Source organism: Tamandua tetradactyla, chromosome 6 (assembly GCF_023851605.1).
Source record: "Tamandua tetradactyla isolate mTamTet1 chromosome 6, mTamTet1.pri, whole genome shotgun sequence".
In the NCBI taxonomy this organism is placed as follows: domain Eukaryota; kingdom Metazoa; phylum Chordata; class Mammalia; order Pilosa; family Myrmecophagidae; genus Tamandua; species Tamandua tetradactyla.
The window spans coordinates 40756894-40779296 of record NC_135332.1 but is presented as its reverse complement, the minus strand read 5'-3'; the positions used below and the strand labels follow the sequence as shown (position 1 = coordinate 40779296).

The 22403-nt window shown below is 36.5% G+C and overlaps 1 protein-coding gene across 3 annotated transcripts in view; it reads right to left on the bottom strand.

The window, feature by feature from the left end:
- Nucleotides 1-5789: 5789 nt before the first annotated feature.
- Nucleotides 5790-22403, bottom strand: part of DHX40 (DEAH-box helicase 40) — a 93175-nt gene continuing 76561 nt past the window's right edge. Inside the window, exons 15-18 of one of the 3 annotated variants that reach the window (XM_077164964.1) lie at nt 14694-14788; nt 11435-11504; nt 10970-11198; nt 5790-7824 (exon numbers count right to left, since the gene is read on the bottom strand). In XM_077164964.1, the coding sequence (XP_077021079.1) occupies nt 7685-7824; nt 10970-11198; nt 11435-11504; nt 14694-14788 (534 nt within the window). In that variant the 3' untranslated portion in view covers nt 5790-7684. The remainder of the gene's footprint in view (nt 7825-10969; nt 11199-11434; nt 11505-14693; nt 14789-22403) is intronic. The other 2 variants (XM_077164963.1, XM_077164962.1) reach the window with 2 other exon arrangements.

Here is a 22403-nt window from a genome sequence, read left to right as displayed (position 1 = left end):
AGGGGCTCAGGGAAGGGGAGCTGGGGAGTTATTGTTCAAGGGGGCAGAGTTTCTCTTTGGAGTCTGGTGGAAGTCTGAGAGTTTCCTATTCCAGGTGCCAGTGTTTTTCTCGCCCTTAAATTACATAAAAGATGAGTTTACTTTTGTATGCTTATGGAGAAGTAAAAGACTATTCTGGTTCTAAAGAATATCACACTTTTTTTTGGTGGTGCATGGGCTGGGAATCGAACCTCAGTCTCTTGCATAGCAGGCGCATATTCTACCACTGAACCACCTGATTCATGACACATTTTTAATGATTTATTTAACACCTGATATTAAATATCAGATCAAAGCTTAGCACATTTCCTCTTCAATTCAGAGGAAAATAGAAAAAAGATCCTGTGGAAATTGCCTAAATGTCCATTTATCTGAAGAGAATTATAGTATTTCCTAGTGATATAGAAATTTAAAATTTTTTTTTTTCTGCAAAAATATATTAGAATCTAGTGATAAAATGTTCTGTGGGTGGCTTCTATAAAAGGTGTTATCAAATGATGCCAAATTTGCATATCTGGATCAACTATAAGGTGACATTAGGCAACATTTCAGGTAACTCATTTTCTACGTTTAGCTGAAAACCAAATATTATTTATAAAGTTGAGAAAAATGCATGGATTTTATCCTGACAAGTAAAGTAATTAATTAATTTACTGAAAAATCTTTTAAAGCTTCTGTGCTGGTTTGACTCTGTGATGGATCAAATTTTTAGGGGATTACTGATTACAAATTTATTGATTCCTGACATTTTTATGCTCAGACTTATCAGCTCTGCTATGAAGAAAAACAAGATAATACCAGAAAAATCTCATTTTATTAAATTAAGAATATTTTTGCAAATGAAATGACCATTTGCATTAAAATGGATCCATGAAAGTAGGTTTTCTGGATTCCAGTGTGAGTGTTAAAAGTTTAAGTGAAATTTTAAGTCTAAATGGGGTAAACAGCCCATCTATTAGCCCAATTACCTGCTATTGGGCAAATAATAGCTCAGGCTTAAAATGGCTTTTACATTTACAAAGGTTGAAGAAAACAATCACAATATTTCCTGACACATGAAAATTCTATGAAATTCTAATTTTGATATCCATGCATAAAGTTTTATTGAAACAGCCACATCCATTCATTTATATGTTGCTTGTAGCTACTTTCATGCTACAATAGCAGAGCTGAATAACAGCAGCAAAGATTGTATGGCCCGAAATTCTAAAATATTAAGTATCTGGCTTTATCAGATTCAAATCAGATAATTTTATATAATATCTTATGGGCAGTTTGAACATACAAAAAAAATGTTAAATATCTTGATATATAAATTAGTATAACAATGAAACACCTTTTTTGCCTATAACTAGTAATTTAAATATATCATCCCACTGTCTTCTTGCTTCCATGGTTTCTGCTGAGAAATCTACGCATAGTCTTATTGGGCTTCCCTTGTATGTGATGGACTGCTTTTCTCTTGTTGCTTTCAAGATTCTCTCTTTCTCTGACTTCCAACATTCTGATTAGTAAATGTCTTGGATAATGTCTGTTTGGGTCTATTCTCTTTGGGGTACGCTGTACTTCTTGGATTTGTAATTTTAAGTCTTTCATAAGAGTTGGGAAATTTTCAGTGATCATTTCCTCCATTAGTTTTTCTCCTCCTTTTCCCTTCTCTTCTCCTTCTGGGACACCCACAACACGTATATTTGTGTGCTTTATGTTGTCATTTGATTCCCTGAGTCCTTGCTCATATTTTTCCATTTTTTTCCCTATATTTTCTTTTGCTTGTCAGATTTCAGATGTTCCATCCTCCAGTTCACTAATCCTATTTTCTACCTCTTGAAATCTGATATTGTAGGTTTCCACTGTTCATTGTTTTTTTCATCTCTTCTACTGTGCCTTTCATTCCCATAAGTTCTGTGTTTTTTTTAAGTCTTTCAGTTTCTTCTTTTTTTTCATTCCATGCCTTCTTTATATCCTCCCTCAATTCATTGATTTTATTTTTTTAATAAATTAAAAAAATTTTTTTTAAATACCAAAAGCACCAAAGAAATGCAAACATTCTAACTTTTGATGATTCCATTCTACATATATAATTAGTAATTCACAATATCATCACATAGTTGCATTTTCATCATCATGATCATTTCTTGGAACATTTGCATCTATTCAGAAAAAGAAATAAAAAGAAAACAGAAATGAATTCATACATACCATTTCCCCCACCCTCCCCCTCACAAATCACCAGCATTTCACTCTAAATTTATTTTAACATTTGTTCCCCCTATTATTCATCTTTATTCCATATGTTTTACTTGTCTGTTGATAACACAGATAAAAGGAGCATCAGACACAAGGTTTTCACAATCACATAGTCACATTGTGAAAGCTTTATCATTATACAATCATCTTCAAGAAACATGGCTACTGGAACATGGCTCCCCATTTTCAGGTAGTTCCCTCCAGCCTCTCTACTACATCTTGAATAACAAGGTGATATCTATTTAATGCGTAAGAATAACCTCCAGGATAACCTCTCGAGTCCGTTTGGGATCTCTCAGCCATTGACACTTTGTCTCATTTCACTCTTCCCCCTTTTGGTCGAGGTTTTCTAAAACCCCTGATGCTGTGTCTCAGCTCATTCTAGGGGTTTTCTCAATTCCTTGATGCTGAGTGTCAGCTCATTCCAGGATTTCTGCCCCGTGTTGCCAGGAAGTTCCATACCCCTGGGAGTCATTTCCCACGTAGACAGGGGGAGGGTGGTGAGTCTGCTTGTTGTGTTGGCTGGAGAGAGAGGCCACATCTGAGTAACAAAAGAGGTTCTCTTGTAGGTGACACTTAGGCCTAATTTTAAGTAGCCTGTCCTATGCTTTGTGGGGTTAAGTTTCACATGAACAAACCCCAAGATTGGGGGCTCAGCCTATTGCTTTGATTGTCTGCACTGCTTGTGAGAATACATTGATTTGATTTTTGATGAGGTTTTCCATGTCTATTTGAACATTCTGCATTAATTGTTTCAACTCCTGTATCTCATTTGAATTGTTGGTTTGTTCCTTTGACTGGGCCACATCTTCAATTTTCCTAGTGTGGTTGTTACTTTTTGATGGCATCTAGGCATTTAATTACCTTAATTAGTTTATTCTGGAGACTGTTTTCACTTCTTTTACCTAGGATTTTCATACTGGATGACTTTGTTGTCTATCTGTTCTTTGACATTCAGTTCAGCTTATTCTGGACCTCTAGCTTAGTTTTGTTTAACAGTGCAGAATTTTTCAGTTCTTGTTTCTTACCCTACTGTATGGTGCCTTTCACCCCTCCCCCACCCTTAGGAGGGTCTACTTAGGTATTATAGATCCCAGCCAGATTTTCCCAGAACAACTGGCCTCCTGTCAGGAGGAAAGAGTCATCTGTGTCAGTTTCCCTGAGGTTGAGACCCGGCAGGTTGAAAGACTTTCCTGTGAAGTCTCTGGACTCTGTGTTATTGCTATCCTGCCCAGTATGTGGTGCTTGTCTGCCTGCAGGTACCACCAGCATAAGATGATGTGGTACCTTTAACTTCAAGACTCTCCCTGATGGGGGCGTGGTGGAGACAGAAGAGAGGTTGTAGGCTGGGTTTAATTGCTTTAATTTCCAAACCCTGGGGTCTGAATTCCTTGAGGGAAGGAATCTACCTGAGCTGGGCCCCACCCCTCATCTAGGGAAGGCACAGGCACCAGATAAGCTCTCTAACAAGTTTGTTTCTGCCTATGCCTGGGGCAGTTACAGCCTGAGAAGCCTTGCAGCTGTATCCAAAGGCAATCCAGCCTTTGTAGAAACACAGCCACAAAAAAAAAAAAGAGAGAAAGAAAGAGAAAAATCCTTCTCAGAGCAGGACCCCCGTTCCTCAGGTTTGCCAATCAAAAGCATAAGTTGGTATGTTGCTTTTTTGTACCTTCACATTCTATGTGCCCCCTCCTTTCCTTCAGAGCCCAGACCCTTTCAAGTATTATGTGCTATTCGATCCAAAAAACCTCTGTTTCTTTTTCCTTTTTCCGTCAGCCCTGCCCCCTCAGCGCCAGGGCAAAAATCAGCAACCTCCGCTTTGACCAGGTTGAGCTGGCGGCCTATTTTCAGTAGTGAGAATTTGTGAATTAATTCCACAACTGAAGCTTAGTTGCGCTCAGCCCCTGCTGCTGGTAAAGTCTCTTTCCTTTTCCCTCTTGGAAGCAGCCTGTGGGGGAGGGGCGCTGGCCACCACAGCTTGGGGAACTCACAGTTCTGGGGGGGCTCACAACCGGTCCAGCTGGTCCAGACTGGGGTACACTATGTGTCCGGTCTCTGACGTGGTCCCAGGAGTTGTTCTGTACTGCTTCTGGTTATTTAGTAGCTATTCTGGAGGACGAACTAAATCCCACACCTTGCTAAGCTGCCATCTTGGCACTCTCCTTTTGCCTATAACTAGAATATTTATTATGGATAATAACAAGGGTGCATTAGGACACGCACTTTTTTTGCTAGTAGAAATGTGAACTGGTTCGCTGCAAAGCATTTTTGAAGTACGCATCAAGAGTCTTAAAAATAGTATCTAAAAATACATATAGAAATTGTCCATGACACCATGTCAGAATTTAGACAACCATTTCCTGATTGCTAGTTATTTACACTGTGTGTGATATTTACTATTAGAAACAATCCTGTATTTAACATCAATCATCAACTGATGCTAAATCTAGATGGGTCAAATTTTATTAGGAACAAGATATTTTACATAAATCAAAAAGTCACTGGGATATAAATCTAGAAGTGGGCTTGCTGGAAGTGGGCTTGCTGGATCACAGGTTTTACACATATTCAATGTTACAAAATATTGGCAAAAAGTTCTGTAAAGGTAGAACAATTTATTCCCCTACACTGACACTTTTCAGACATATTAATTGTTGCCAATCTGATGGGAATAAATGGCATCTCACTGTTACTTTCATCTGCATTTTCCTAATGAATGGTAAGGTTTAATATCTTCTCTTTATTTACTGGCCATTAATGTCTCTTCCTTTATGAAATGGTGACTACGTTTTTGCCTATTTTTCTGTTATAACATTTATCTTTTGTTTTGTTCTGTTTAGTAATTTGAAGGTGAATCCTCATTATTTTAAGGACAAACCCCTCCACCACCTTTCTTCAAAGGCTCCTTCTACTTCTAGTTTCAACTAGATCCAGTATTCCTTTGCTTAGTACTTCTTTAATATTTTCCTCAATGGAAATCAATTCTTTTTTATCAATATCATGTCCAAATGATCTCAAACCTCTAAAAATGTCATTGCCCTCCACAAATCCACATATCCCATAAGATAATTCTAATTTCCAGAGTTTGACTTCCAAAAGCTTCCATGATCTGACCTTAAACAATAATTTCAGACTACTATTCCACTATACATAATATTCAATGCACCAAACAAACCAAACTATTTGCCACTCTTCTCAAATACTTCCTGGGGTTTCTTCTTCTCTGTCTTGATTTAAGCTGTTCCTAATACCTATCTGTTTATCAGAAACTCATCCTTCAAGGAAAGCTCTTCCTCACAATATAATGTCAAGAAATAAATTTAAAAAGGAGTTTGGGGAAAAGCCACATTTTGCAACCATAAGAGAAAAACCAACTCAGGCAAAAATCATCAATTGCTGCTCAAGAGGATCATATTTTATAAGGAACAGGATATTTTACATAATCTCAAAGTAGCACCCCCCAAAATATTAATTATTAATTCTGAGAGAAACATCTTAACCAACAAATCAAAACTAACATCACTAATAAGGGGCAAATACATATCATGTACCATACTTCCAGATGAGATACCCTAAGAAAGACCTTCCAGCACTTATGCAGTATTGCAATAAAAAATATGTAATCATGAGGAAATATTACAGAAACTCAAATTGAGGGCATTCTATAAAATAACTGGGTGGTATTATTCAAAATGTTAATGTTGTGAAAGATAAACAAAAAAAAAAAAAAGAAGAGATCAAGGACCTTTTACAGATTAAAAGAAATATATACATGATCCTTCATTGAATCTTGAGTGAATCTGGAAAATGCTATATAAGACATTATTAGAACAACTGACAAAATGTGAATTTTGTACTTATATATTTATTTTAAAATGCATACTTAATAAATATTTACTGAATTAAAAGAGCTTTCATTCCAAGAATTCACACTGCCCTAGATCAGGTCTAAGGACATATACTGGTAAATATACTTGAGAAACTGATGGGAGTAAACGACTAATGTACTGAAACAGTGTTGAGAGTACTCAAGATAAAAAAGAACAAATTAACAACACTGGAAATATTCAGAGAAACCATCACTACTCACCATACTTCAAGAACAAACACATAGGTATGGGTCCTCATCATTTTTCAAGATTGAACAGAAAGTTGTTTAGATGGTAAAGGAAATAACTGTAAAAGAGCTAGTTACCTATAAAAAAATTTATATTCTCAAGTTTTATTAAAAAAACTAAAAACACACATTATACTACCTTTTGAATTTTAATGACACTAATAGCTTTATTTAACAATGAGTGACTAATATGTGCGAAGCGCTATGCTAGGTGCCATGAAAGATACAAAAATGAAAAAGACATTGTTCCTGCCCACAAGGAGCGTATAATCTAATGGGGGAGACAGACAAATACACAAATAACTAGAATAAAAAGCAGTAAACAAGAATGGGCAAGTACTGAGTGTGGCCTGAGTTACGGTACTAACTAGACTCAAGATTCCAATTTGAAAAACTTGTGATACAGTATTGACCACTTTGAAAATCCCATCACAAGATCAGCATGATCAATGTTTAAATGGATCTAATCAAGCAACTGGAAACAAGAGAATAGGCCAAGTGAAGGGATAGTTTGAAAGCACTGTCACACCTACATACATGGTACTGATACAAGGCATGTAGGTACAACTAAAAAAGGATATATATATATATATATATATATACCATCTGTCCTTTGGTTAATGGCTATAGCTACTGTTTTTAAACAATATACTTTTATATAAAAAGGAATTTGTATAACCCCAGAAAAATCAATTTAAGCATTAATAATTAAGTCAAGAAAGAAACCTGCCATAGGCAATTTTCTTATTTACTAAAACTGATTAAGTCTTTTCTCTAAATATCTATAAAGCTCTGTAGCAATTAAACTGTTAAACATCTAGGTATTGCTGAGTAAAAACCTCTTGTGGTCAGCCTTCTAAAAGAAATGATCACGTACCTGATATAACACTATTCTAATAGCAACAAGAAGGCCTTAAAGAGATTTAAGGAAAATAATTTTTAATGCTTTAATGCAAATGAATACACGCTGATTAAATACAACTCAATGTCCTCTGAAAATATCTCAACAGCGTTTGATACCAGTTAAGGCCAGCAGAACTGAAGTCAGGAAATTATCACATCTTTCATTGGTTTCATATATCATTGCTTATAACTATGGCAACCCAATCTTTTCTTTGAAAATTCCCTTTATCAGCACTGATGAGTTTTTTTTTTTCTTAGCTCATAGGCTAATAACAGCTGACGATTACTTCCTCTATGTTGTTCTGTATGGAATAACTGGTAAAGTGGAAGCGCATTTCCTGGCAGTTTTCCTACTTCCTGAATTGGAGGGCTCATTCCTTAGCCTGTTTCCTTCAGTCTGTCACTGTGGTCTTGGGTTCTCTGCTGCTTTCTCTCAAGGAAACGAGCACGTGCATCTGATATGGACTTATCATCATTTCTTCTTTGCATTTTCTTCAGGACTTCTTTTGATATTCCATCTGAAAACATTACAAATTAATCCACTAAAATTTTAGTTTAAAGATTCTGTACTAGCAAAGAATTAGATGCCTTGACATTTCAAACTCAGAAAAAAAAGGAAGAGAGGGAGAAGAGGAAAGTAAATTTTACCATTTCAAAAGAAAGGATGATTAAAAAATAAGAGCATGGAAGCCTAGAAGTCAGAAAATTTAACTCTCATTCAAGCACCTAGTACAGGACTATAACACTGAAATAAAACACTTGGCAGCAAACTTTCCTGAAGACTCTACTGTGATACCTTGGGGCAAAATTCTTCACCATTCTATCTCTCAGTGATATTAACCTTAACTTCAAATTCTTATCCTCTTCTATAGGCAAACACAATTTGCTTTCATTCAGCCTCAAAAAGTTTTACTGAAAAGTATGTATGTGAACTGAGAGACTCAAGCTTTCTGTCCTAGATCAGTACCACAACTGTATGTGCCTCTCAACTAGAAACCTAACAGTTCATGGGGGAAAAAATGATAAAAAAGGAAATTGAGGCAATAATTCACAAACTTTATAAACAAAATAGAAATAGTAAAGCAGTATTGAGAGGCAGTATGGCATAGTATATGAATATATGTTGTTAAGAATATATGTTGTCAGACAGGCAACTGTGGCTCAGTGGCAGAGTTCTTGCCTGCCATGCTGGAGTCCCAGGTTCGATTCCTGGAGCCTGCCCATGCAAAAAAAAAGAATATATGTTCTCATGCCAGAAAGTTCAGGAAGCGCTCAAACAACAACAAAACCCACAATGTTTGGGGATTGTCAAAGGGAAACAGGAGCCAACTGAAAGAGCTCCCAATGGCCAAAGCTATAACAATTTGAGCAATAAAATAAAGTAGTATTGGATATCATCCAAAGTGTAAAATACCCTTGAGTCCAAAGCAATATTCATAAGTAACTGAATAAATAAATAAAGACAAATCTCCCATGCAAAAGAATTCCAAATAATTTATATAGATTCTCATCCCTCAAGGAGGAAGCGTAAGTCCCCATCCCATAAGTATGAGTTACACATAGTGATTTCCTTCCAAAGAGTAGAATTTGTGAAAGGGGCCCTGAAGAGTAACTTTACAGCGGAGAAACCTGACTAACACTAACTCAGGTGATCAAGGTCAACATCAACAGTGATAAGTCACGTTGATAGTATGTACTCTTGCTGTAATATGGTAAGAATGGCACTTAATTCCTGTGGTCCTCCTCCCCCAAACCCATAACAGTAAGCCAATCATGAAAAAAACTTCAGAAAAATTTCAGTTGAGGGTCATCCTACAAAATACCTGACTATTACTTTTCAAAACTACTACTACTTGACTACTACTATTCAAAGTAATAAAAACCAAGAGAGTCAGAAACCTTCACAGCCAAGAGAAGCCTAAAGAAACACAGCCACAAAATGCAGTATCCCAGATGGGATCCTGGAACAGAAAAAGGACATTAGGGACAAACAAATAAAATCTGAATAAAGTATTAACTTTAGTTAATTGAAAAGAAAGAAAGAATATAGGTTTTAAAGTCAGGATTTAAATCCCAGATTCACCATTTATCAGCTATGAGATTTCCAGTAATAACGCTAAGTCTCTATTTCCTCATCTATGAAATAGGATATCTACGTCCTTCATGGGGTTGTTATGAAAATTCAATGAGATAATGGCAGTTAAGTGATTAGCACTTGATGAATGCTCAATAAATATTGTTGTTGCTATTACTAATAATGTTGCACAGAGGGATTAAAGAAAATATGATTAACTGGTTGGAAAAGTGGGAAGTCAAAATGACTGAGAACCTAAATTTTCAGTAATACAATCTAATTCAACCTGTCTGGATAGATCATTTAAACAACCCAAACACAGGGAGGCCAGACTGGGAATGAGGGCCTATAATTATGTATATAGCTTAATGTAATGCCTAGATATACCCCAGAGTATGTTAGGCAGATAATCAAAAAGTACTGGGAAAGTCCCCTGAGGAACTGGAGAGAAAATATGGAACTATTAAACTTGACCACTGAGAAAACCCCCGATACTGTCTCAAACATTAAGGACTCCCAAATCAATTGGCCAAGCCCTTGATTTTGAAGCTTGCTCTTGTGAAGCTTATGTATGTACCTACAGTTATGCCTAAGAGTTACTTCCAGAGGACCTCTTTTGTTGCTCAGATATGGCCTTTTTCTCTCTAAGCCCAACTCTGCAAGTGAAATCATTACCCTCCCCAATGATGTGAAATATGGCATCCAGGGATGAGATTCTCCCTGACAACATGTGGTATGATACCCAGGGATGAGCCTGGCCCTGGCACTGTGGGACCGACAATGCCGTCCTGACCAGAAGGGGGAAAAGAAGTGAAACAAGTAAGATATAAGTGGCTGAGAGAGTTCAAATAGAGTCAAGAGGCTACTCTTATGCAAGCTTAAACTAGACATTACTACCTATCATGGTTTGCCAAACCCCAACCAAAACCATTCCTGCCAACCATAAAGAACACTGAGGGCTTTACATGAGATTCTACAAAGGTTCTATGCACTATGACTACTTTCCAGAAACCTACAACCTTCAGATGGGTTCCTAGGCCAGACAAGTCCTGAAACCCAGAGGGGTCAGCCTCTCCAGAACATCAACTAGTTCTATCCCCTTATCCCATATTATTGACAGCCCCTTCCAACATGAAAAAAAAAAAATGGGCATAGCCCAAATACGCCTAAAATTGGGAGAAAGATCAAAGGAGAAGGTTGAGTTATAATAGAGAAGATAAGGTTTAAACAATGAGTACAATTGCTGAATCATTAAATCGATACGTTTTATTCTACAGTGTTTTGGAGCAGCTGAAAGTAAAAACCTAAAATTATGGAATTATAACCCACAAGAAATTCTGAAATCTGTTCTACAACTAATTGTTGCAGAATGCTTTGAAATTTATTTGTTTTTTTGTAAATATATTATTTTCCACAATTGAAAAAAAAAAAGACTCAGTATAGACTCATGACAGCCGTATACTTTCTAAGGGGACGGAATCAGGTTCTGAGTCTCTAACACTACTTCTATAATTATATGAGAATTTATGCTCTTAGGACTTATATCACTAGAACAGGACTTATATCACTAGAGTACGTGATTCACTCACCCTTTAGCTGTTTTACATTTTCCTTATTTGTCCATCTCCTTCTCGCATCTTCTCTCACTTCACGTCGGGCCACGCTGCTCAGATCATGTGCATTAAATTCATGCAGCTTGGGTAACAAGTCTCTCACCCATTCATAACGAATTGGACACACAATTCTTGCATAGACTTTGGTGGTAACTAATACTTCATGAAAAATGATCCATTCAAGTTTGGTTTCCTGTTCATGAAGCTATACAAAAGCATTCATTTAAGAATGATAATAAGTTAGACAACCAAATAATAATAGCCCAAACTTTTCTAATTACTACCTATCTTCTTTAAACAAAAAACATAGGCAATCAAAACAATTACAGCTCTTTGTAATTCATATATATGCTAAAGCACACAGAAAAAAGAGACATCTGTATATTATGTATCCCTACACCTTTATAAATTTCTTCCCTTTTTAAAAAATAAGAAACTTACAGCTGAGGAAGGATGAATATGAACTGGGCTTCCACGCCCATCCATTGTGCAAAATGTTCTTCCAACAGATCTATGAATAAAAAAAGTCAGAGGATGATAAAGACAGGAATGGTAAAACAATGAAATAGGTAGGCAGGACATTAAGTCCAACAATGAACAATTATATTCCACTATAAGGATTTCTCTATAAGTAGAGTATAAATTTATTCAATTGTCACCATACCCTCTCTACCAATTAATCTTAAACCAATTATTTAAATTAAACAGTCATTTCAGTTACGTATAAGCATTTTTGGTCAATAAGTAATAACATTAATAATAATAATCGTGCTTTAGAGATTCCAAAATGCTTTTATAACTAAGGCTCAAAACAACCTATGAGATTTGAGAGACTGTTAATTTATTAATTTATAAACGGAGACTCAAATAAATTACCTAACCTTCTCAAGATCACAGAGCCAATGCATGGTAAAATCAAGTCCCAAACATAGGGCTTCTAACTTAAATACAGTGTTCTTTATATTATACTGTACCTCTTTTTTTTTTTTTTTTTTTTTTTTAAAGGAAGGAAAGACAGAGAGAAGGAAGGAAGGATGGAAGGAAGGAAGGGAGGAAGAAAGGGAAACATCTTTAAACATTTTCTTGTTTTATTATATTTTGTTTGTTTGTTTGTTTTTTACATGGGCTGGGGCCGGGAATCGAACCGGGGTTCTCCGGCATAGCAGGCAAGCACTCTTGCCCGCTGAGCCACCGCGGCCCGCCCTGTACCTCTTTTTAAAGGTATAAGTAATTTCCACTATTCTAAAATCTGACAATTAGAAAAATTCATCCGTCATTCATGTTAAATTCATGACTTTAACTTCAAATTCTTATCTTCTATATTTCCATATAGAAACATTAATCAAAAAACTTTTCAAAATAATAGCCCTATTTCAACTGTCATCACAGCTGATTTTCTATAGTACTCCATACATATTCCCAATATAGATCAGAAAGCATTATAATTATTCATTTACTTATCTGTCTCCTCCACTAAATCTAAGTATCATCACGAATGATATCAGGAGGGAGTGCACAGGTAGGTCAGTCATAGAACTGATATTTCTTTTAATCTCCAGTGTCTTGGAACAGCTAGAAGGTTCAATTCCTGGCCCAAGCACTCAAAATATATATAATAATATAAAAATACATATATTTTAACAAATGATGCTGCAATAACGGAATATTCACATGGAAAAGAATAAAATGTGACTCCCACAGCACAGTATACAAAAAAAAAAAGATGTCAGAACTCACACATTATTCTACCTTTTTATCTTCAGTACCAGTGTTTGCACATAGCAGGTAATTAAGACATTTTATATATTTTAAATTCTAAGAAATCCCAAATTTACAGAAAATTTGCAAGTACAAGAAGTTTTTACCCAAACTACTTGAGAGAAAATTGCCAATGTGATGATGTCCCATCATTCCCCAATTACTAACATCTAACTCTCAGACCCCACTGATGTTTCAATAGGTGTGCTGATAATATCCTTTATAAAAGTAAAAAGATCCAGTTCAGAATCATTTATTGTCTTTAGTTTTCATGTATTTTTAGTTTCCGTTATTCTGGAATAGTTCTTTAATCTTTCCTTGACTTTCATGAACTTGACAGTGTTGAAGATTATAGGCTGCAGTTATTTTGTAAAACATGCTCCTCAATTTGAGATTGTCTGTTTCAGGATGATTAGATTCAAATTATGCATGTAGGAATACAACAGAAATGATGTTGTGTCCTCATTTCATACTATTAAGAAGCATATAATTTTGATTCATTCCACTACTGATGATGTTTACTTTTATTGACTGATTCAGGTAGCATCTACCTGGCTTCTCCACTGAAAAGTTAAGAATTTTGTGGGGCGCTGCTTAACTATGCAAATAATTCCATTCCTCATCAAACTGTGAATTTACTTATTCATTAATTTATATCATTAATGACTTAGGGTTTCACATTTGTTCAGTGGTTACAATCATTACTATCATTATTTATTTTGATGCTCAAAATGTCCCATATTTGATGAAGCCAGACCTGGCACCATGGAATCAACAATTACATCCTAACCAAAAGGGGGAAAAGAAGTGTAATTAATAAAGTATCAGTGGCAGAGAGACTTCAAATAGAGTCAAGAAGTTACTCTGGAGGTTGCTCTTACGCAAGCTTCAGGAAGACCTGGCTACCTATCATAACCTGCCTACCCCAACCAGGACCATTCTAGCCAATCCTAAAGAACACCTAGGGCAATATATAAGATTCCACAAGGATTCCAGGCACTAGAGTAACTTTCCAGAAACCCACAACCTCCAGATGGGTCCCTGGTCCATATAAACCCTGAAACCTAGCCCAGCCTCTCCAGAACATCGGATAGTTCCATCTCCCTACCCCGCATTAGTGACAGACCCTTCCAATAGCAATAGTTTATATATGTTTATGGCCTCAGAACTATAAATTTGTAACTTAATCAATTCCCTTTATAAAAGCCAACCTATTTCTGGTCTATTGCATTTCTGGCAGCATTAGTAAACCAAAAACTGTAAAAACATACAAATACATATTATAAATATATACATAGTAAGTATCTATCTATCCATCTACATATATTGAAAACCATAAGTTCACAGTGATATCCTGAAATTCCAGTCCAACATTACAGGGTTGTCATTTTCTCCCCTTCCATATTTCTAATTCCTTTTGCCAGTATCCTTAATATATTAACTTATTTGATCAATTCCTCTATAAATAAACAATCTCTATCGCCAGCAGCATCACCGATTCCCCTATGAAGCTGCCCTCTTTACACATCAGGCTCTGATACCCCACACATTCAGCCCTCCTGTGTGAATGCCCTGCCTACCCTGCTCATGCTCTGTCATGCTATGCCAAGCTGTCCTTCCACAGGGATGCCCTCCTCAACCTGTGTAGTTTTCACATTCCCCATAGAGCCATCCCTCTGCAAGAACACCCCTCTCACTTCACTATGTACAATGCTAGATAGCAACTGTACATAGTCACCTCCTACTGCGCATGAGCTCAAATACTCCTCTCTGGGCTACTGCAATTTCTTATATACAACTGACAATCATGAAAAGGGTCATTGTAATTGATGTCACTGTCCTCACAGAACTAAATAAACCTTTTAATCTTTAATGCTAAATACCTTGATATTATAGTCAAATATAACAGTATTTCTTTGTCTCTCAAGTTCATACTGCTTACCTTCGAGCTACATTTTTGAAATAGCCTGCACAAAGACATCTTCGCAGTACTTCATGTTTAGGGCCTTCAAATGTCTCTCTTGGGAAATCATTCTGCTATAAAAAGAATATACACACAGTAGTAAATCTCATGGAATAATCTAAATTAATATTTTGCTTTGAAAAATACACATCACTAAAGACTTCTGCTTCTGCCCAGTATGGAGTAAGAAGGATCAGATTTACCCTTCTACCTAAAGCAAACAAAAACAGACAAATTATATGAAATAATGATTCCCAAAACACAATATCAGTCAGAGATCCTCAAGAGAAGGCAAATGAATGAAGTACCCCTTACTAGTGTTCTAGCTTACTGCCTTGAGATAGATTCTGGGCCAAGGCACGAGCGGAAAAGAGTCCCCTTGAATTAAGAAGACAGACAAGAGTTGAGACTCAGGCAGATCGAGTGACAGTTTGCAGGACAGAGTTCATGAAAGAAAACAAATACACAGAGAAAGAACTCCAGAGATCAGCAGAAGGACCCCCTCAAGTGTTCATCTCAGTACTGATTAGCACATACATGTGAGAAAAGTACCTGCAGCAAGGAAAAGACTCTCTCTAACTGATAAGAGGTGTTAGTGCTTAGTGCTCACACAGGGCTACAAATGGTGCCTGTCTACTAGCTAGACTAGAACACCTCATGATTCACATGGCTTTTGGTAAGGTACTCAAAAGGTTCTTGCCTCAGGAGTGGGAAATAACTAGCCTTAGACTGAACACTGCTCTGATCCTGGCTAACATATCTTAAAAGCAAGACTTGAAATAATTAAACTGTTTCCAAGTAACTTCACTGCATTCTAGAACAAATCTCAAGAATATCTATAAGAATGCAAAAATATCCAGCACCCAGCAAAGTAAAATACACAATGTTTGGCATGCAATAAAAATTACCAGGCATGTGAACTGTGGCATATACATATGATGAAATACCGTGCAGTTGCAGAAGGAATGAAGTCATGAGACATGCAATGAGGTGAATGAACTTTGGGGACATTATGTGGTGGAAGATAAGTTAGAAACAAAAGAACAAATATCATATGGTCTCTCTTAGAAAATACTTATGGCTTATACTGTAAGTTCTTTTAGCAGTCACACTTATTCTGAAGCTATAAAAGTTATGTCTAGATTTTGAGATGATGTGCTATATATGTAGACCACAGTATCTCCGTGGAACTTTGGCAACCTGTGTGACACCTGAGACTCAAGTCGGAGTTCTGCAGCTCTGAAAGTCAGCATCGCAAATACAACTGTTAAGGAAACCATAAAAGAGATCAGGCTTCAAATAACAAAGCTGACTGGGTCAGGACTAAGGTAAATGAGAATACAGGGGTAAGGATGATATTGTCAGTATTTTAGAACTTCACCTACTTTATGAGACCAAAGGAAAAGAGATTTAAGTTGTCTATAACCTAAATTTTCTGTAGCACATAATCTAACTCAACCTGTCGGGATGGCTCATTTAAACACCGGAACACATGGAGCCCAGAATCAGAATGAAGGCTTGTAATTCTGTATAGCTTAACATAGTACCCAGATACATCCCAGAGTTTGTTAAGCAGATAATTAAAAAGTGTTGGAAAAGTCCCTTAAGGGACTGGAGAAGAAATATGGAATTATTAAACTTTCCCACCTAGGAAATTCCTGAAACTTTAAAAAAATTTTTTATTAATAAAACCAATCAACATACAATACAAACATTCTTTTTTTAATCCCATAGTTGTACATTCATCATTTCTTAGAACATCTGCGTCAATTCAGAAAAAGAAAACAGAAAAAAATTCATACATACCATACCCCTTACCCCTCCCTTTCACTGATCACTAGCATTTCAATCTACTAAATTTATTTTAATATTCGTTCCCTCTATTATTTATATTTACTCCATAGCTTTACTTATTTGTCCATAAGGTAGATAAAAGAAGCATCAACACAAGGTTTTCACAGTCACACAGTCACACAGCGAAAGCTGTATCATTATACAATCTTCAAGAAACATGGCTACTGGAACACAGCTCTACATTTTCAGGCAATTCCCTCCAGCCTCTCCATTATGCCTTAATTAAAAAGGTGATATCTATTTAATGCCTAAGAATAATCTCCAGAATAACCTCTCGACTCTGTTTGCAATCTCTCAGTCATTGACACTTTATTTCGTCTCATTTCATTCTTCCCCCTTTCAGTAGAGAAGGTTTTCTCAATCCCTTGGTGCTGAGTCCCAGCTCATTCTAGGATTTCTCCCCACGTTGCCAGAAAGATTCACACCCCTGGGAGTCATGTCCTACGTAGAGAGGGGGGAGGGCAGTGAGTTTGCTTGTCATGTTGGATGAGAGAGAGAGGCCACATTTGAGCAAAAAAAAGAGGTTCTCTAGGGGGTGACTCTTAGGCCTAATTTTAAGTAGGCTTAGCCTATCCTTTGTAGGGTTGTTTCATATGAACAAACTCCAAGATTGGGGGCTCAGCCTATTGCTTTGGTTGTCCCCACTGCTTGTGAGAATATCAAGAATTCTCCACTTGGGGAAGTTGAATTTTCCCCCTTTCTCACCATTCCCCCAAGGGGACTTTGTAAATAGGTTTTTATTCACTGTTGAAATCCTTCTGGGACTTATTGGGGCATCAATCTGGACATGCCTACAAAATCTCATGCTTTACTCAAGGTTTCTTGTACTTATGATATTCAATTAAGCTGGCCATATAAGTTATATTAGGAAATGCACTAGTAAAAATACAAAATTTGTACCAAATAAATATTTTTTGCTTTAGTCTCACACATAATTTAAGTTTTCAAATATTAATTACCATCCATTTTCAACACCCTGCAGTACTGACATTCCTTTGTTCTTCCTCAAGCAAAACATGTTTAAATTTGTACATTTAGTCACTATCATTGTACACTCTAGGCATTCCTAGAGTATACCATCTCAGTCTTTATCGTATATCTTTCCTTCTGATTTCATTTGTGGCCCCAGGCCTCCTCCTTGTATGATTCACACATTCAGCTTCATTCAGTGTTCTAACATTATTGTATTACAGTTATGTAGTATTGTACTATCCATTTCTGAATTTTTGCAATCAGTCCCACTGCACAATCTGTATCTCTTCAATTCCAATTACCCAATATCTATTCTATTTCTATCTCCTAATGACCTCTGTTCTTAACTGAAATTATCCAAGTTCATTCATTAATGTTAGTTCGTATCAGTGAGACCATACAATACTTATCCTCTTGTTTCTGGCTAGTCTCATTCAGCATAATGTCCTTAAGGCCCATCCATGATGTTACATACTTACGACTTTATTCTGTCTTACAGCTGCATAATAATCCATCGTATGTATATACCACAGCTTGCTTAGCCACTCATCTGTTGATGGATATTTGGGCTGTTTCCATCTCTTGGCAACTGTAAATAATGCTGCTATAAACATTGGTGTGCAAATGTCCCTTTGTGTCTTTGCCCTCATGTCCTCTGAGTAGATAGATACCTAGCAATGGTATTGCCGGGTCATATGGCAATTCTATACTTAGCTTCCTGAGGAACCGCCACACTGCCTTTCACAGCGGTTGAACCATTTGACATTCCCACCGACAGTGGATAAGTGTGCCTCTTTCTCCGCATCCTCTCCAGCACTTGTCATTTTCTGTTTTGTTGATAATGGCCATTCTGGTGGGTGTGAGATGATATCTCATTGTGGTTTTGATTTGCATGTCTCTAATAGCCAGGGAAGTGGAGCATCTTTTCATGTGCCTTTTGGCCATTTGTATTCCTCTTCTGAGAAAAGTCTGTTTTATGTTTTTGCCAATTTTGTAATTGGGTTGTCTGTCTTTTTTTGTTGTTGAGTTGAACAATCTCTTTATATATTCTAGATACTAGATCTTTATTTGCTATATCATTTCCAAATATTGTCTCCCATTGTGAAGGCTGTCTTTTTGCTTTCTTGATGAAGTTCTTCGATGTACAAAAGTGTTTAATTTTGAACAGTTTCCATTTCTTTCTTTCTTTCTTCAATGTTCATGCTTTGGGTGTAAGGTCTAGGAGACGCCTCCTATTATAAGATTTATAAGATATTTCCCTACATTTTCTTCTAACAGTTTTATGGTCTTAGATCTAATGTTTAGGTCTTTGATCCATTTTGAGATAATTTTTGTATAGGGTGTGAGATATGGATCCTCTTTGATTCTTTTGCATGTGGATATCCAGTTTTCTAGACACCATTTACTGAACAGACTGTTCTGTCCCAGGTGAGTTGGCCTGACTCCCTTCCCAAAGATCAATTGCCCATAGATGAAAGGGTCTATATCTGAACACTCTATTTGATTCCATCAGTCACTATGTCTATCTTTATGCCAGTACCATACTGTTTTGACCACTGTAGCTTCGTAATATGACTTAAAGTCAGGTAGCATGAGACCTACGACTTCATTTTTCTTTCTCAGGGTACTTTTAGCTATTCGGGGCACCCAGTCCTTCCAGATAAATTTGGTTAGAGTTTTTTCTATTTCTAAAAAGTAAGTTTTGGGGCTTTTAATTGGTATTGCATTGAATCTGTAAATCAATTTAGGTAGAATTGACATCTTAACTATATTTAGTTTTCCAATCCATGAACATGGTATGCCTTTCCATCTATTTAGGTCTTCTGTGATTTCTTTTAACAATTTCTTGTAGTTTTCTTTGTATAGGTCTTTTGCTTCTTTAGTTAAATTTATTCCTAAATATTTTATTCTTTTGGTTGCAATTGGAATGTTTTTCTTAATTTCCCCCTCAGATTGTTCATTATTAGTATATAGAAATACTACAGATTTTTGAGTGCTGATCTTGTAACCTGCCAGTTTGCTGTTCTCATTTATTACCTCTAGTAGTTTTGCTGTGGATTTTTCAGGGTTTTCGACATATAGTATCATATCTTCTGCAAACAATCAGAGTTTTACTTCTTCCTTTCCAATTTTGATGCCTTGTATTTCTTTTTCTTGCCTAATTGCTCTTGCTATAACTCCAACACAATGTTTACTAATAATGGTGATAGTGGACATCCTTGTCTTATTCCTGATCATACGAGGAAAGTCTTCAGCTTGTCCCCATTGAGGATGATGTTAGCTGTGAGTTTTCATATATTCCCTTTTTATCATGTTGAGGAAGTTCCCTTCTATTCCTATCCTTAAGGGTTTTCAACAGGAAAGGATGTTGAATTTTGTCAAATACCTTTTCTGCATCAATCAAGATGTTCATGTGTTTTTTCTGCTTTGATCTGTTCATACGGTGTATTACATTAATTAATTTTCTTATGTTGAACCATCCTTGCATATCTGGGATGAATCCTACTTGGTCGTGGTGTATAATTCTTTTAATATGCTATTGTATTCGATTTGCAAGAATTTTGTTGAGGATTTTTGCATGTATAGTCATAAGAGAGATTGGTCTGTAGTTTTCTTTTCACGTAATAACTTTGTCTGGCTTTGGTATGAGGGTGATGTTGGCTTCATAGAATGAGTAAGGTAGTTTTCCTGCCTCTTCAATTTTTTTGAAGAGTTTGAGCAGGATTGGTACTAAATCTTTCTGGAATGTTTGGTAGAATTCACCTATAAAGCCATCTGGTCCTGGACTTTTCTGTCTGGGGAGCTTCTGAATGACTGATTCAATTTCTTTACTTGTGATTGGTTTGTTGAGGTCATCTGTTTCGTCTCGAGTCAAGGTTGGTTGTTCAGGACTTTCTAGAAAGTTGTCCATTTCATCTACATTGTCTAGTTTGTTAGTATGAAGTTGTTCGTAGTATCCTCTCATTACTTTCTTTATTTCTGTGGGGTGACTGGTTGTATCTCCTCTTCCATTTCTGATTTTATTTATTTGCATCCTCTCTCTTCTTCTTTTTGTCAACCTCACTATGGGTCCATCGAACTTATTTTCTCATAGAACCAACATCTGGTTTTGTTGATTTTCTCGATGTTTTATGATCTGAGAAAGTGTTTTGTATAATTTCAATCTTTTTAAATTTATTGAGACTTGCTTTGTGACCCAGCATATGATCTATCCTTGAGAGTGATCCATGAGCACTTGAGAAAAAGGTATATCCTGCTGTTGTGGGGTGTAATATTCTATAAATGTCTGTTAAGTCTAGCTCATTTATTGTATTATTCAAATTCTGTTTCTTTATTGATCCTCTGTCTGGATGTTCTGTCCATCGATGAGAGTGGGGAATTGAAGTCTCCAACTATTATAGTAGATTTGTCTATTTCTGTTTTCAGTGTTTGCCTCATCTGTTTTGGAGCATTCTGGCTTGGTGCATAAATATTCATGATTGTTATGTCTTCTTGTTGGATTGTTTCTTTTGTTAATACATAGTGTCCTTCTTTGTCTCTTTTAACTGTTTTACATTTGAAGCCTAATTTGTTGGATATTAGTATAGCTACTCTTGCTCTTTTCTGATTGTCATTTGCATGAAATATTTTTTCCCAACCTTTCACTTTCAACCTATGTTTTTCCTTGGGTCTAAGACGCGTTTCCTGTAGACAGCATATAGATGGGACCTGTTTTTTTTTTTATGTTTTTTTTTATTAATTAAAGAAAAATCACAAGAAAGAAAGGCAAACATTCTTAACATTTGCTCACTCCATTCTACATATATAATCAGTAATTCATAATATCATCACATAGTTGCATATTCATCATCGCGATCATTTCTTAGAACATTTGCATCAATTCAGAAAGACAACAGAAAAATAAAACGAAAACAGAAAAAAAAGAAAAAAATTATACATACCATACCCCTTAACCCTCCCTTTCATTGATTACTAGCATTTCAAACTAAATTTATTTTAATATTTGTTCCCCCTACTATTTATTTTTATTCCATATGTTCTACTCGTCTGTTGACAAGGTAGATAAAAGAAGCATCAGACACACGGTTTTCACAATCACACAGTCACACTGTGAAAGCTATATCATTATACAATCATCATCAAGAAACATGGCTACTGGAACACAGCTCTACATTTTCAGGCAGTTCCCTTCAGCCTCTCCATTACATCTTGGATAATAAGGTGATATCTATTTAATGCGTAAGAATAATCTCCAGGGTAACTCTCAACTCTGTTTGGAATCTCTCAGCCATTGACACTTTGTCTCATTTCACTCTTTTTCCTTTTGGTCGAGAAGGTTTTCTCAATCCCTTGATGCTGGGTCTCTGCTCATTCTAGAGTTTTTCTCAATCCCTTGATGCCAAGTGTCAGCTCATTCTAGGATTTCTGTCCCACGTTGCCAGGAAGGTCCACACCCCTGGGAGTCATGTCCCACGTAGACAGGGGGAGGGTGGTGAGTTTGCTTGTTTTGTTTGCTGGAGAGAGAGGCCACATCTGAGCAACAAAAGAGGTTCTCTTGGGGGTGACTCTTAGGCCTAATTTTAAGTAGGCTTGACCTATTCTTTGTGGGATTAAATTTAATATGAACAAACCCCAAGACTGGGGGCTCAGCCTATAGCTTTGGTTCTCCACACTGCTTGTGAGAATATCAAGAATTCAACTTGGGGAGGCTGAATTTTCCCCCGTTCCCACCATTCCCCGAAGGGGACTTTGCAAATACTTTTCCACTCACTGATCGAATCACTCTGGGATTCATCGGGGCATCACTCTGGACAAACCAACAAAATCTAATGTCCTACCCAAGGTTCCATGTACTTATGTTGT